Source organism: Leptonotus elevatus, chromosome 1 (genome assembly GCF_054856555.1).
Source record: "Leptonotus elevatus isolate MCC_2025b chromosome 1, RoL_Lele_1.0, whole genome shotgun sequence".
NCBI classification, from domain to species: domain Eukaryota; kingdom Metazoa; phylum Chordata; class Actinopteri; order Syngnathiformes; family Syngnathidae; genus Leptonotus; species Leptonotus elevatus.
The window spans coordinates 25,939,918-25,952,415 of record NC_141239.1 but is presented as its reverse complement, the minus strand read 5'-3'; the positions used below and the strand labels follow the sequence as shown (position 1 = coordinate 25,952,415).

Here is a 12,498-nt window from a genome sequence, read left to right as displayed (position 1 = left end):
TCTTGTGCTCTGACGTGTGTGGAAAAAAGATGTCATTTTATAAAAGAGAGAGAAAATAAAATAGAGCATATTTTTCATAATGCTACAAGATATTACCAGAAATGTGCTTTAGTTTATGGAATGTTACTATATTATTAAGTTAATACAGGAAAGTCGTATTTTTCCGAGAACAATTCATAATGCTACAAGATCTTATTTTGAAAAAGTGTGTTTTGCCAATCGCTAGATAACCACACCTTAAGCTAGGCTCTTCCTGAAACATTTCTGGATCATTCTGCCAACGTTAACCTCAGCGAAACTCTTTCCTACTGCAAAAAAATAAAATAAAAACTGTTTACAGCAAGCTCTCGCCCAAAGTAACAGAAGTTTTTTTTTCATGTGATGCAGCAGCTTTGACAGCACAAATAGTGTTATATATACACCCATCTTGCCCTGTAATGCTCCAGAGTACTCAGTGCATGTCAACACAAATAGTTAGCTATTGTGTGGGAGAAACATTTTCCTTATTTTATTTTTTATTTTTTATTTAATACCAATCTCTAGCAATAAATTGATGTTGATGTGATGCGAGCTGTGTGTTTTTTTGTTTTTTTTAGCACTGGTGCGAATCTAGGAAGGAGAAGCAAAGTTGACGTAGCAGCATGCTTCAATGCTGAACGCAGTAATAGCATCTGGGAACAAACCCCAAAAGTGTCCTGTATTATTCAGAGCAGGTCTTGCAATATTTATTTGGTGTGCTCGGGATATTTTGTGTGTATTTCATGGCAGCTAGCCAGCAAACTTGTACTGCTCGTGTATAACAGCTTTGGAAAATGTTGGTAATCACGCCATCGCTATCATTTAGCATTAATATTGACGTGAAAGTGTTTGAAGTGATTCACAACAACTTAATGGTGCACTTTTTCCCGTTGACGAGCTAAATTTGTCCTGATATTTCTCTGCAAGGAGAAAACTGCTGAATAGCATTATTTGTTTTCTTGCACTATAAACAATACTTGTTTCTGTGTTTGTGTGATGGTGTCACACTGACCTTCAGGTCCAGAATGGATTGAGCACAAAAACGAGGAAATGTGCACTTGTCTCAGAGAAACAGTTCAAAGGGCAGGTGTTATTTGTAAAATAAATTTCTCCTATGATACTTTGAGGGTGGAAGCCTGTATGTGGCGTCCATTGCAGTATTTCCCAACCACTACTTAGACAAGTCACTTATTTTAGATAAGAATAATCTTATGCTGCACCATCAAACAAATATGTCACAAAAGTGTATACTGTACACCAAAATGATGATCGTGTATCAATTTATTCACAAACGTATTTGTATAGTGGGCCTGTTAGATAAACACACAAAGCTGTCTTGGGACCAATTACATTGTCATTGGATTATTTTCCACATCACACCTGATGATCTTTCACGGTGCACACTGGTTGGGATTCACTGGTCTAATGTAAAGGAGGTCCATGAAAATAATTAAAGGTCCCGCATCTGTTTCAGTTAGCTTATTAACTCATTCAAACCCAAAAACGTATAAATATGTTTTAATGCTTTGTCCTTCACTCACAAAAACTTATTTATATTGTTTTTAAAAAATATATATATATTTTTTTTTTTATGCTAGAGCATCCAGAAGGCTTTAATGCAGCTTCTGACCTGAAGAGGTTGCTTAAAACACTGGTAGCTATTACTTGAAACGTCCAGCTGGTGGCAACAGAGTATAAGAGATCAGTCAGAGCCGTGTTGCAACTAGCTCTTTTTCCCAGTGTTTTCAACAGGTTTGTAAATAATGATGGAATTTAGCTATATTCTAATGCTAATGTCTGCAAAACGGAAACTTTTTTTCCGGATGACAGAAGAGACTTTAATCTTTCTTTTGGTAGGTTCCATGTTTTTATAGCAATACAACACAATATTCTGTGGGCCTTGCAAAATCAGTTAAAATCCAGTAAAACAACCGGGAGCGAAGGGGGTTGCTTCAGTGAAAATGGCTGGGAGTGAATGAGTTAGGCGAAGGTAGTGTGATGCAACGCAATAAAATGTTGATGAATAAATATATGAGCATTATGTTTGAAAAAATAATAATTTTGATGATAAGGCTACAAGGACAACATGGACACATCATTAACGGGATGAGAGCGACAAAAGGAATTGTCAGAGTAAATTATCTGTGTGTGTGGCTGTAGCATTTCTCATTATAATTGCATTACATCACAAATGCGCCATCATGTCAGATCATTATTTTTGGTTTTGTTCTATCTATTTCTAGAATGGAAATTGGAAAGCAGCGCCTCCTTTGTACAGTGTAATGTGGAGACAGCAAAGACAGCAATATCCTTTTGAGAATTTGATTGGAGATAAGATTGCGCTCTCATTGTCTCTGCAGACTTAAGTTAAAAATAGTCTTTTTTTTCTCAGTCGATTGTTGAGGACTAATGGTGCAGCGTGGAACAGCTTTGCAAACATCCTCACCGCTCTTCTCCCACACATTATTTCAGGATGTTTCATGTCCAAAAAGCCTCAGATGTGGCTGCTACAGTCTGGCAGTTGCGCTGAGAGAAGTACCTGGCTGGCCGGGTGCCGTTGGAAGAGTTTGGGGAATAAGGTTTTTGATCAGGACCAGCTGTCACTTCCTGTCCTCAAATGTACTTGACGTTTACAGTCCTGTTGGGCCAATAATAATTCATCAGCTTTAGCTATTCTTTTGCTCACAATCATAATATGGATTATTATTAAAAGACGCTGTCAAATATGATCACCTGCATAGAGATTCAATTATTTACTGACAGGAAAGAGAGACAGCGCATGTTGTTTCTGGTGACAGACATATTTATCAAGGGATGATTAAATGTTGCTTATTTTTTAGGAGCAAACTGATTAAAACATTTTATCGTTAAGGTAGTTTGTTTCTTAGACAAGAGTTACAGTGAACCATCCCCCTAACAATGACACAAAAACTTGACCCTATCTCTTATAATTTAAACCATAACCGCTAATCCTAACAGCATAAAACATAACCCTGTCCCTAAATCCCCTAACCAGACCCTAACTCTTAACAGTACTCTAAATCCTAAACCTTATAAAGCCTGAAAAAGCAAACAATTAGATTTTTCAACATCACTGGTCCTTAATTGCAAAAAGATTGTGTGAAAACAGCTGAGGATGTTTTCCTGTTTATACATCATAACTTTACATTTCTAATTCATGGATTATACATAATTATTGGATACAAATTTGAATTATAGATACGATTTGGTATTTAGGTTAGGATTTTTTTTTATGACTGACATTTGAAAATTACCCAAATGAGACTTTGGGAAGCAGAAAAAGGGATTCATTTTTATCAATAGGTGAGGGAACACCCTGGGAGAGAGTGAAAAATGATACAGGTCAAAGAGCAATTGGAAAGACAGCGAGTTGACTGTCTGGGACTCTTTGGAAACCTAGACTGTCATGACACAGGTGAAGGAACATCACATGGAATGGTCAAACAGAAGGATCAAGAGAAAACTCGTAAGACAGGTAAAAGAACACCAGGAACAGAGAAATGAGCTGAGACCCAAAGGAAAAGAAAGGAATAAGAAAGAAGTAAGAAACGACATGACACGTGAGAGAACATTCTGAATGGAGGACAGTTGACTGGCTGGAAAATGACAGGTGTAAACTTGTTTAAGCTCATCCAAGTGTGTAGTATTATTTGACCAGTGCTAAAAGTATTTATGAGATCACCAAGAGGAAAAACATACTCCTGTATCTTTGTCAGTTTGGAGCGCTATTATTATATATACAAGCATTTGAGAGCCCGGGGAGGGACCCCAAGTGCCAAATAAAACACGTGGCTGCGCAGTGAATAAGCTTCAAGCTAAGATGCTCTGAGCACGCACACAGGTGGAAAGTTCACATTCAGGTTTGGAAACAAACACAAACAAAAGCCATCTGGATCCGACCGCTCGCATCATTACTGCACTGATCGCCGTGAACGGCAGCGCTGTTTTCCGCCGAAAAAGCTGCACCTTAAACTGTGACAACAACAATGCCTCCCACTCCATAACAGACCCGGCAGAAGCCTTTGCTCTGGCCTGTGGGCTTGTGTTCACGTGTGTGCCGAACAAGAATGCATTCACTTGTTGAGGAATGACTCATTTGGAGTGTTTTCCTCCCCTCTCACTCTCAGTGTGCTCAGAGAAGCAATATCTCGGTGATGGTGCTTATCACAAACATGTCGCTCAATGCGCAGCCATGTCTTATTCATTGCAGACTGACCTGACCACAGCATCTATCAGCTCCTGACCGATTGTTGTTGATGAATAGCCGGTTATAACACCGGGGAACACCTGAACCATTCATTTTGCTTTGCACCGAAGCTGCCGAGAAAACACAATTATTGCTTAAGGTTCTTGTCTCAAACTGCTATTGCATACGATTCGATAATACGGAAAACTGTAGCAGCCGGATGGAGGGGGGTTGGAGGGGGGGGGGGGGGTCTACATTATTCACTGCAAAAATCCAGCTTTCTTTTTGAAAGGAATCATTAGGAGCACATTTGTCTGCTCTCATAAGCGCCGACGTCTTTCAGATTTTGCTCTCGGAGGGTGCAGTATCAGTTTTGACTGAGACTTCATTGGGATAATTGATTGTATTTGACGTAGAGGACGCCTGGCGTATCGGTGCAGATCAATCCTAACCGCTATGACGAGGAAACGAAGTGAGGGCGAGCGGAGGTGTCTGTTTAATCTTCCCTAATTGTTGGAGACAGCTGAGCTTCTCAGGAGGAAAAACTTTTTCCGCCACAAACAGCTCAGACCGATTAACAGTTTCTACGAATGTAAATTGGCTCTCACCTCGTTGAGCCTGAAAATGATTCCCTAGATTCTGCAGAGCCAGAAGTTGTGCTGGGATGTTGGAGTCTACAGCATTTAAACACTGCACTCACAGGACTCTTCAGTGGGCCTACCTGCATAATATAATGAGATCCAGTATGAGATATATCAAAAACTTTACGAACAAAATGTTAGTTGCTCAGTCTGTGAGAACTTAACTGCAAACATCTTACAAATCAAATCTGGGACATATACAGTATGTTAAAATGATCATCCTCAGATTTTATTTTATTAGAGTTGTCGAATGGTAACTATCCTGATAAAGATTTTCTTTCATTTTTCTTTTGTTGGATTTAAAAATGAAAATATCTGGTTTTCATTGTACACACATTGGATTGGATTGTATTAAATAGCAACAAAGATAAAAATATCTCCTATTTTTATCAGTGTTGCTCAGTATGATGCAGTGCGGTTCTACACTACTACTATAAGAACAAAAAAAAAAATATATATATATATATATATATATATATATATATATATATATATATATATATATATATCATAGTCATAAAAGTGAACATTATTTGTGTGTGCAGAAAATTGGGCACACCCGTACAGGATGAGAATTTTCTTTTAGTATGCTTGGGGTCGTCCAGTTCTGGTCTTTATCTTTGTAAAAGGCACTTTCTTGAACCACTATCCAAAATGGTGAGCATCTATTTCATCGCCACACTTTTTGTTTATGTTGACACATTTTTATGAGGTTCATATTCTGAATGGCCTTCGTCAGTAAACAGCAGATGGCGAGGAAGGCCCGTTTAGCACCATCTCTTTAGTCACCTACCCACCTGATTGACCTGCGTCAAGCTCAGCCGCTGATGTGAAAACAGAAATAAAAATGAACCAAAACGAGGAGGTGAGAGTTTGCCGTTATTTACCGCGGTTCCACTCGACGGACATGCACCCATTTGCCATGCACGGAAGAATTAGCTTGTTTATCGGTTTTCTGATTTCCTTCGCTGCTGACATTTCAGACGCACATGATCCATGACTGATGATGGTGGTGATTGTGGTGCGCCATCAAAACAGAGAGAGGGAAGTGTTTGGGCTTGTGTTGTCCTATAATTAAATGTATAATGTTCAGTGTTGCGCCGGATGAGGACAATAGGGTTTTATGCCTCCAAAAAGGTAACCTTGAACGATTGGACATGCTTTGTGAAACGCACGGCACATTACCAATGATGTCGTGTCTATAGAGTAGGAAATTGGTTGTTCCAAGGTGATTCCATTTAAGCTTCTTTTTATGACCATGGCGCACCACCGAACAGAACTTTTCGAACAGCGAGAAAAGAGCACGCCTTTAAAAGGCTGCAAGAAAATAAACAAATCTTTAGCCATTCATTACTAGTGGAAAGTGAGGGCACCTAATGAAAGTAAATATTCTCTCTGGTCACTTTGCAATCTGCAGATGCTTAATTTTCCTAACACGCGCCAGGGAGTATGCGCAGTACCATACTGTCGAGAGACAAACACAACCCAGAGGGAAATTACCCATCAGGAAGGCAATACTGTTACTTGAGATGCAATTACCAGGCCACTTGCAAGATTTTCAGCCTGGAAACCGATGACCATGTGTGTGCGCCAGCGTGTGTGCGTGAGCGGGTGGTCGATATGTGCATAACCGCATCTTATGTTTTGCTGGCTAAATTGGATTCTTCAGCAGAGAAGACTTCATTTAGAATATGTCCACGGTGCAAATGATTGATGCAACCATATATAAGTGTAGGTCTGAAACAAGGCGGGGGCGGGTGTTGTGATATCACGAGCGAGGAAACTGCTCTTACAAAACAGAATTATGGCGACTTTTCCTCATTTCCGAGACAGTAACAGACGCCATAATTGCACTTTGCTCCGCTCGTTTAAGCGCTCATTTAGCGACTCGCGAGGCGTCGTTTTGAATTGTGCTTTGCAGAAAAGCTTGCACGTTTATGTTTGTGATCAGTTAAATAAGAGTCATCGAGGATTTAATGGCCCAATTTAGCGGCGGGATCACAGAGTCCACAAGAGGAGAGGGGAGCGCGGATTGGAATGAGCAACAGTGTAAACTTTTTATAAGCTTTGCGCCGGAAGCTATTGCTATGCTGTATTATCAGTGGCACCGAAATAGAAACAGCAATGCCGTCGTCACTACTGCTGTCGTTGCCACCAGGGTGAGATGAACATTGGCAGCCATGGCAAATGGCTTTTAGTGGGACGTATTCCTCAAGTGAGGGACGTTCCTATTGTACGACAAATAATCACCTTAAATCTCCTAATGAGTTACGTCTGCCTTCAATGAGCAACCGACGAAAATACCTCCCCCCACCCATTGCATAGAGAGAGGGGGGGGATCGTGAATAAAGCTGCCTGTACAGAGTGAGAGCATAGCATGCATAATAAATGTATGACAAAACAATACCCCGGGCGCCTCGGTATTAATGATATGCAGCCGAGTCATTATTAAAGTTCCAAAACAGCTCCTGGAGTAACACAGATGGAGTCAATTAAGCAATGAGCATGCTCGCTCGGCTGCCGTTTCATCTTCTTGTCTTTTATCTCCTGCACATTACTCCATGGATGTAATTATTTGAGTTATTAAGATGTGTTGCTCATCACAGCATAATACTCAAGTGTTAATAGTTGAAATTGCTTTGTTTGTCTTTTTTATTCTTAGCGAGTCTTCGGTAGCAGACGCGAAAATTGGCTGAGTTGCGATTTCTTTCTTTCTTTCTTTCTTTCTTTCTTTCTTTCTTTCTTTCTTTCTTTCTATCTTTCTTGATTCAGGCACTGAAATTTGTTTCACTTGGCCACATAGAATTTGGTAGACATGTCTATCATGAGTAGACTCACAACAAGTCTTAAAACCAATGCCCCCAAAAAGAAGGAAGTCTGCAATTTTAATGTCTATAATGAGCGTGTTTGGCTAAATTCAGTTTCAGTTACACACATGGAATTTGTGGGCATGTCCACCATGAGTAGACCCACAAAAAAGTCTCAAGACACTATCCTTAAAAATACTCAACAAGTCTCCTATTTTGTTTTGAAGCATCCATTTTAGGGTAGTTTTGGGCATTTCCAGTGGGCCTTTAAAAATGGCCTTGCCCCGAAAGACAGTTTCACTAGCAACATGACATCTTATAGGCGTGTCTAGTAAAAGGAAACCCACTAAAAAAAAGTATCAATAATTCGGCAAGTCAACCATTTTAGTTTGAAATGAGCATTTTCAATCATTTGTGCCCATTTGGTCAAAATCCAACTTGCTCTTGAATTCTGTTTCACTTAGCAACATGGAATTTGGTTAGCAAGATGTCCATCATGGGTAAATCCACAAAAAAAGTCTCAGGAAGCACAAGAAGTTTGCTATTTTGGTTTCAACCTGCCATTTTACATCCATCTTCAGTTGTCTTTCAAACCCAAACGAGTCCTAGAGATTTTGTCTGGCTGCTACCAAATTAGAAGCACATGTATACGAGAAACCATCAATCCATTTCTGGTTGCACACTAAGATGTCTGTTTGTGTGTTTCCTTCCCAGAGACCTGATGCCTTCAACGCTGGAGGGGCAGATCACCATGGAGAAGACCCCCAGCTACTTTGTGACCAACCAAGCCCCCAAACGCATCCACACCATGGCCAGGGACATCAAGCTTATTATCGTGGTGCGGAATCCCGTCACCAGAGCCATTTCGGACTACACGCAGACTCTGTCCAAGAAGCCTGAGATCCCGACCTTTGAGGTTCTCGCCTTCAAGAACCGAACCCTGGGGCTCATAGATGCCTCGTGGAGCGCTTTGCGCATCGGAATATACGCGCTGCACCTGGAGAGCTGGATGCAGTACTTCCCTCTTTCCCAAATGCACTTTGTCAGCGGCGAGAGGCTCATCGTGGATCCTTCGGGCGAGATGGCCAAAGTCCAGGACTTTTTGGGCCTCAAGAGGATCGTCACTGACAAACACTTTTACTTCAACAAGACGAAAGGCTTCCCTTGCCTGAAGAAGCCCGAGGACAGCAGCACTCCTCGCTGCCTGGGCAAGTCCAAAGGGAGAACTCATCCCAAAATCGAGCCGGACGTGATCCGGCGACTGCACAAGTTCTACAAGCCCTTTAATATGATGTTCTACCAAATGACAGGCCAGAACTTTGAATGGGAGAAACAGGAGGAGAGCGTATCTCGAGGCTCTCTGGTCTAACAGGACCAGCCGCCACCAGCCTTCTATGAACTCAACTAAACAAAAACACTCCTGTTCTGTTTCTGTCTTCAGAGGGCACGCTTGGACGCAATCATGGCACTTTCCATTTGCTCTCTCTTCCCCCTCAAAAGTAATGTTGATGATGATGGCAGATGAATATTGTATATACCAAAACATAAAATATATTTATATTTGTGAAAAAGAGATGATTTTTTTTTGGTTTTCAATGAATAATGCAGATTTTTCTTTATGATAACTCACAGAAGAAGTATGTGAAGAAGTTAGGCTGCCCGCACAAGATGGCGACACTGGCTAACCCGCTAAAAAGTTTATCGTTATAATAAAATTATTACTGCCGACCTCTAAAGTGACAAGGCAACAAAATTTGACCGAGCAGTTCTTTTCAACGAGTTCCAGTTCTGACCTTATCGTCAAAATATGAGGGGTAATATTCCTGTCAATTCAAGAAGCCTTTTGATATTGAGTGGTGGTGTCCAGCCGCCAGCTGGATGGCGATAGCTGAAGGCAAATGGAAAGTTAAATGTTCCATAATCTTCAAGGTTCTTTGTTGATGTCTATATATCAGCTAAGGAAGTATATTGATTTTCCAAAGGTCTGAAGTCTCTCTTTAGCTTCATCAAGATTCTTGCTGAAGAACCCTATTTATTTCAAATTATAGTATGGAACAGAGGCAGGTAAGATCAAGTATGATATTCCTTTGTTTATTTTCTTAAAAAATGTATAATTGAAATTTTAACAACTTTTCAAGTACTATTTTTGATAGTTACTTAAAGGAACAGTATGTCGAGTTTTTCAATGTGCATTCATTTTAAAAACCCACTATATTATTAATTTCAATAATATGCAAAAAAAGTTCTATCACACCATCATACACGTTTTTTTTTATATAATCGTAGGTCTAGTCATCGCTTATTATATCACATAGGTCTCGCCGCACCTGACAGGAGGCTGACATGTTTTGCCGCCATCTTTCCGCTCCGAATACCCGAAGGAGAAGAAGTTTGTGAATGTAGTAACTGGTGGTAGGCTTACAAAGTCTGGTGTCTCTGAGACACTCTCGTGTGTGTGCTTCAAAATGCATGCGCTTTGCCTATTAGTTCATCACCTAATGGCAAAACAAATTATAATAATAATCTACACACTGTCTCTTTAATAAGAACATAATTCCACTGGGCATGGGCCAATATTAGATCTGACAGTGACATGATAACTGTGGCTTAAAATATTGCCGTTTCATGGTATCATAATTACAGGTCTAATTTGGATATATAACTTATTTCCATTGAATATGCTCCACTGGTACATTAGTAAACATAAATAGAAGATGAACAATTGTTTTACCTAAATGCAAATATAAAAATCAAGCATAAAAGTACTTTTTTCTCAGGAAGTGAGTAGCTACTACTCTGCTCCTCCCTGCTTTGTTACGTATCATCAGGGTGCAAATGGGAGGACTGATACTAGATAATTAGTCATCTGCCTCAGCTGCAAGCCTTTAATATTTATATCACCAATTAGACACCCTAATTCTTGCCGCTGGTTGGTTGCAAATGTTAATTTCAAGATAGTTATATTAATATACACTCACCGAAATATTTCAAGCCTAACTTAAGATTTATGTATTTTTTTACAGAAACAAATTCCCATTAACTTTTTTATTTTTTTATAGATAATTTGAACACAAACAAACTTATATGATACATATCCATTTGTCTAGTAAAGCCTATTAATTTGAAATGCAATAAAATATACGGTAATTACTTTAAAAAAAATTTTTTCATTTTTGGCATTCAGTTTCATACCAAAACCATAAAAATGTAAAAAAAATAAAAAATAAAGGACAGAAGTGTTTTTCACATAGCAGTATATTTATCGTGTATAGGTAACCTGATTGTTATGCAATTTAAACAATATACTTTATGCATTTTAAATAAATACTCTCATTATTAATATTTAGAGTAATTGTACTTTATTAACACTAAATACATAAACCTGAGGATTATGCATTTCAAATAAATAGGCTTTATTAGACAAATGAATATGTATCATATATGGTTTACAGTATTTGTTAAAAAATACATACATCTTAAGTTAAGCTTGAAATATTTCTGTGAGTGTACTTTGTATTAATGTTCCATCCATCCATCCATCCATTTTCTTAACCGCTTGTCCTCACAAGGGTCGCGGGGGGCGCTGGAGCCTATCCCAGCTGGCTTCGGGCAGTAGGCGGGGTACACCCTGAACTGGTTACTTTGTATTAATGTTACGTTGAAATTGTCAAAGAGTGACAGCCTTCCTCTTCCAAGACGCGGTACCAGCCTCTTCCAAGCCTGACTTACTACTTGCACCAACAAGAAGAGGGAAAGAGATCATCACTTTGCCTTCACTGATGTGTCCAAAGCAAAACACCAAAAAAAGGAAAAGAGCTCATACCACTGATGGAATTTTATCGTGCTTTTGAAACCTTGAAATCGTGAAGTTTTTGTTTTTTTAAACGTTGAAATCATATACATTTTGTCGGCTGGCCCTGTGAGGATGAGGATTTAAAATATGATTGGTCAAAGAAGAATGCCATTGCTACCTTCGTTTATTTTAGCTCGGCCAGCACCACTGATTCTCAAGACACTGAGCAAAGTATAAAATCCGCACACATGTACTGGAAGCAGTGGAGGCAAATGGAAAGGTGAAAATGAAGAGAAGGGACAGTTGGGAATACATTAATACAATTTTATGTAACAAATGAACAAATTAAGGTTGTAAATGTAAGGATAATGCTAGTGATAGTGTTTTTTTGCTGGCCCTCCCATCACTGGCTAATGATGACCATTACAATGCTTTTCCATGCAGTTTCCATGGAGGCTGTGCGTCCTTTCTCTCACTCGCCGCTTTGACAGAAAAAGATAAAATGATTAATTTTACGATGAGGAACAATAATTTAGCACACGCAATGACCTTGCTGTTTACTAACGCATTAATGTGCTCACTATTCTCGCCGCATCACACTCATTAGTGGCGCCCATATTGAATAAGAGCACTGACGTATCATGAGCATTAGCCGATAATTGGAGTCTCTCTGCGTGGTTGACATTAGCATACTGATGACCGTGCGCTGCGATGATGTGTTGCCGGTGCCGCGTCGCAAGCTAAACTGCTAATTGCTAATTCCCCTCCCTCCATGGTCGACGGAAGATTCTAAAGAACGCAGGCGTATTCAACACAGTACCTCATAGCAAGTCTCAGCTACTGTGTAAAGGTGCTCACTATTAGCTGTAATTAGCTAATTTTCTGCATATTGCTATGATTCCATTGATTGGTTGATAGAGTTGTCACAATGTGCATCATGATGAAAAGAGGAAAAATTGTCAATTTTGTACTGTAAACATTTTAGTTTCGTGCCATGACTCACCCAGCCGCCCATCTACTACGAAATGGACC

At 39.6% G+C, this 12,498-nt stretch overlaps 1 protein-coding gene across 1 annotated transcript in view; it reads left to right on the top strand.

Moving 5' to 3' along the window:
• hs3st4 (heparan sulfate (glucosamine) 3-O-sulfotransferase 4) overlaps positions 1-10,701 on the top strand; it is a 109,817-nt gene extending 99,116 nt beyond the window's left edge. Inside the window, exon 2 of the mRNA XM_086093180.1 lies at positions 8,388-10,701. Coding sequence (XP_085949306.1) covers positions 8,388-9,042 — 655 coding nt within the window. The 3' untranslated portion in view covers positions 9,043-10,701. The remainder of the gene's footprint in view (positions 1-8,387) is intronic.
• The last annotated feature ends 1,797 nt before the right edge of the window (positions 10,702-12,498 follow it).